This window comes from Dipodomys ordii, unplaced genomic scaffold (assembly GCF_000151885.1).
Source record: "Dipodomys ordii isolate 6190 unplaced genomic scaffold, Dord_2.0 Scaffold410, whole genome shotgun sequence".
Taxonomy (NCBI): domain Eukaryota; kingdom Metazoa; phylum Chordata; class Mammalia; order Rodentia; family Heteromyidae; genus Dipodomys; species Dipodomys ordii.
The window spans coordinates 9,604-10,297 of NW_012267626.1; the positions used below are offsets into that span (position 1 = coordinate 9,604).

The following is a 694-nucleotide window of genomic DNA, read 5'->3' on the forward strand; positions in this document are numbered from 1 at the left end:
CTCTTCCGCACTCTGGAAATGTGTCTGCGCGTGACAGACGTGACCTCCTGAAGTGGAGCAGGTGTGGTTTTTGGGCTCCTGCTGGCAGCTCACAGTGGTGGTGACTTGGGACTGGGCAGGAACATGGGATGCGGCATCTGGGCCGAGACGCAGCTGCTCCTCTGTCCACAGCTGTGCTGTCCCAGGGGCAGCTGCAGGAGTCAGGCCCTGGCCTGCTGAGGCCCGTGCAGATGCCATCCCTCTCCTGTGCGGTCTCTGGTGACTCCGTCAGCATGGTGACTGCAGAGCTGGTCCCGACAGGCCTCAGGGACACGCTGGAGTGGACTGGACACATCTATAAACGTGGTAGCAGCGCGTACAGCCCATGCCTCCAGAGCAGAGTCACCATGACAGTGCACACCTCCAAGGACCAGTGTTCCCTGCAGCTGAGCTCTGTGATCGCAGAGGACACGGCCTTGCAGTACTGTGTAGAACACACTGAGGAGACCGGGTGTGAGCCCTGACACAAGCCTGCCACGGGGACGCACGGGACCATCAAGGAAGCCAAGCACACCCCAGCCCAGAGTCCATCCAGAACACAGCCTGCAGCCCAGGGCTGGTGTCACCATCTGGCTGCCCTCTGTCCAGCCGACTGCCAGGGAACCCGTCTGGATCTGGAGGGCTGCCACTCCGTGGTGTCTCTGAGTTCACAATG

At 61.5% G+C, this 694-nt stretch overlaps 1 protein-coding gene across 1 annotated transcript; it reads left to right on the forward strand.

Annotated features, from left to right (window-relative positions):
* Positions 1 to 128: 128 nt before the first annotated feature.
* Positions 129 to 503, forward strand: LOC106001780 (putative V-set and immunoglobulin domain-containing-like protein IGHV4OR15-8). The gene has a single exon (XM_013036762.1). It carries the CDS (start codon positions 129 to 131, stop codon positions 501 to 503), a length of 375 nt encoding a protein of 124 aa, XP_012892216.1.
* The last annotated feature ends 191 nt before the right edge of the window (positions 504 to 694 follow it).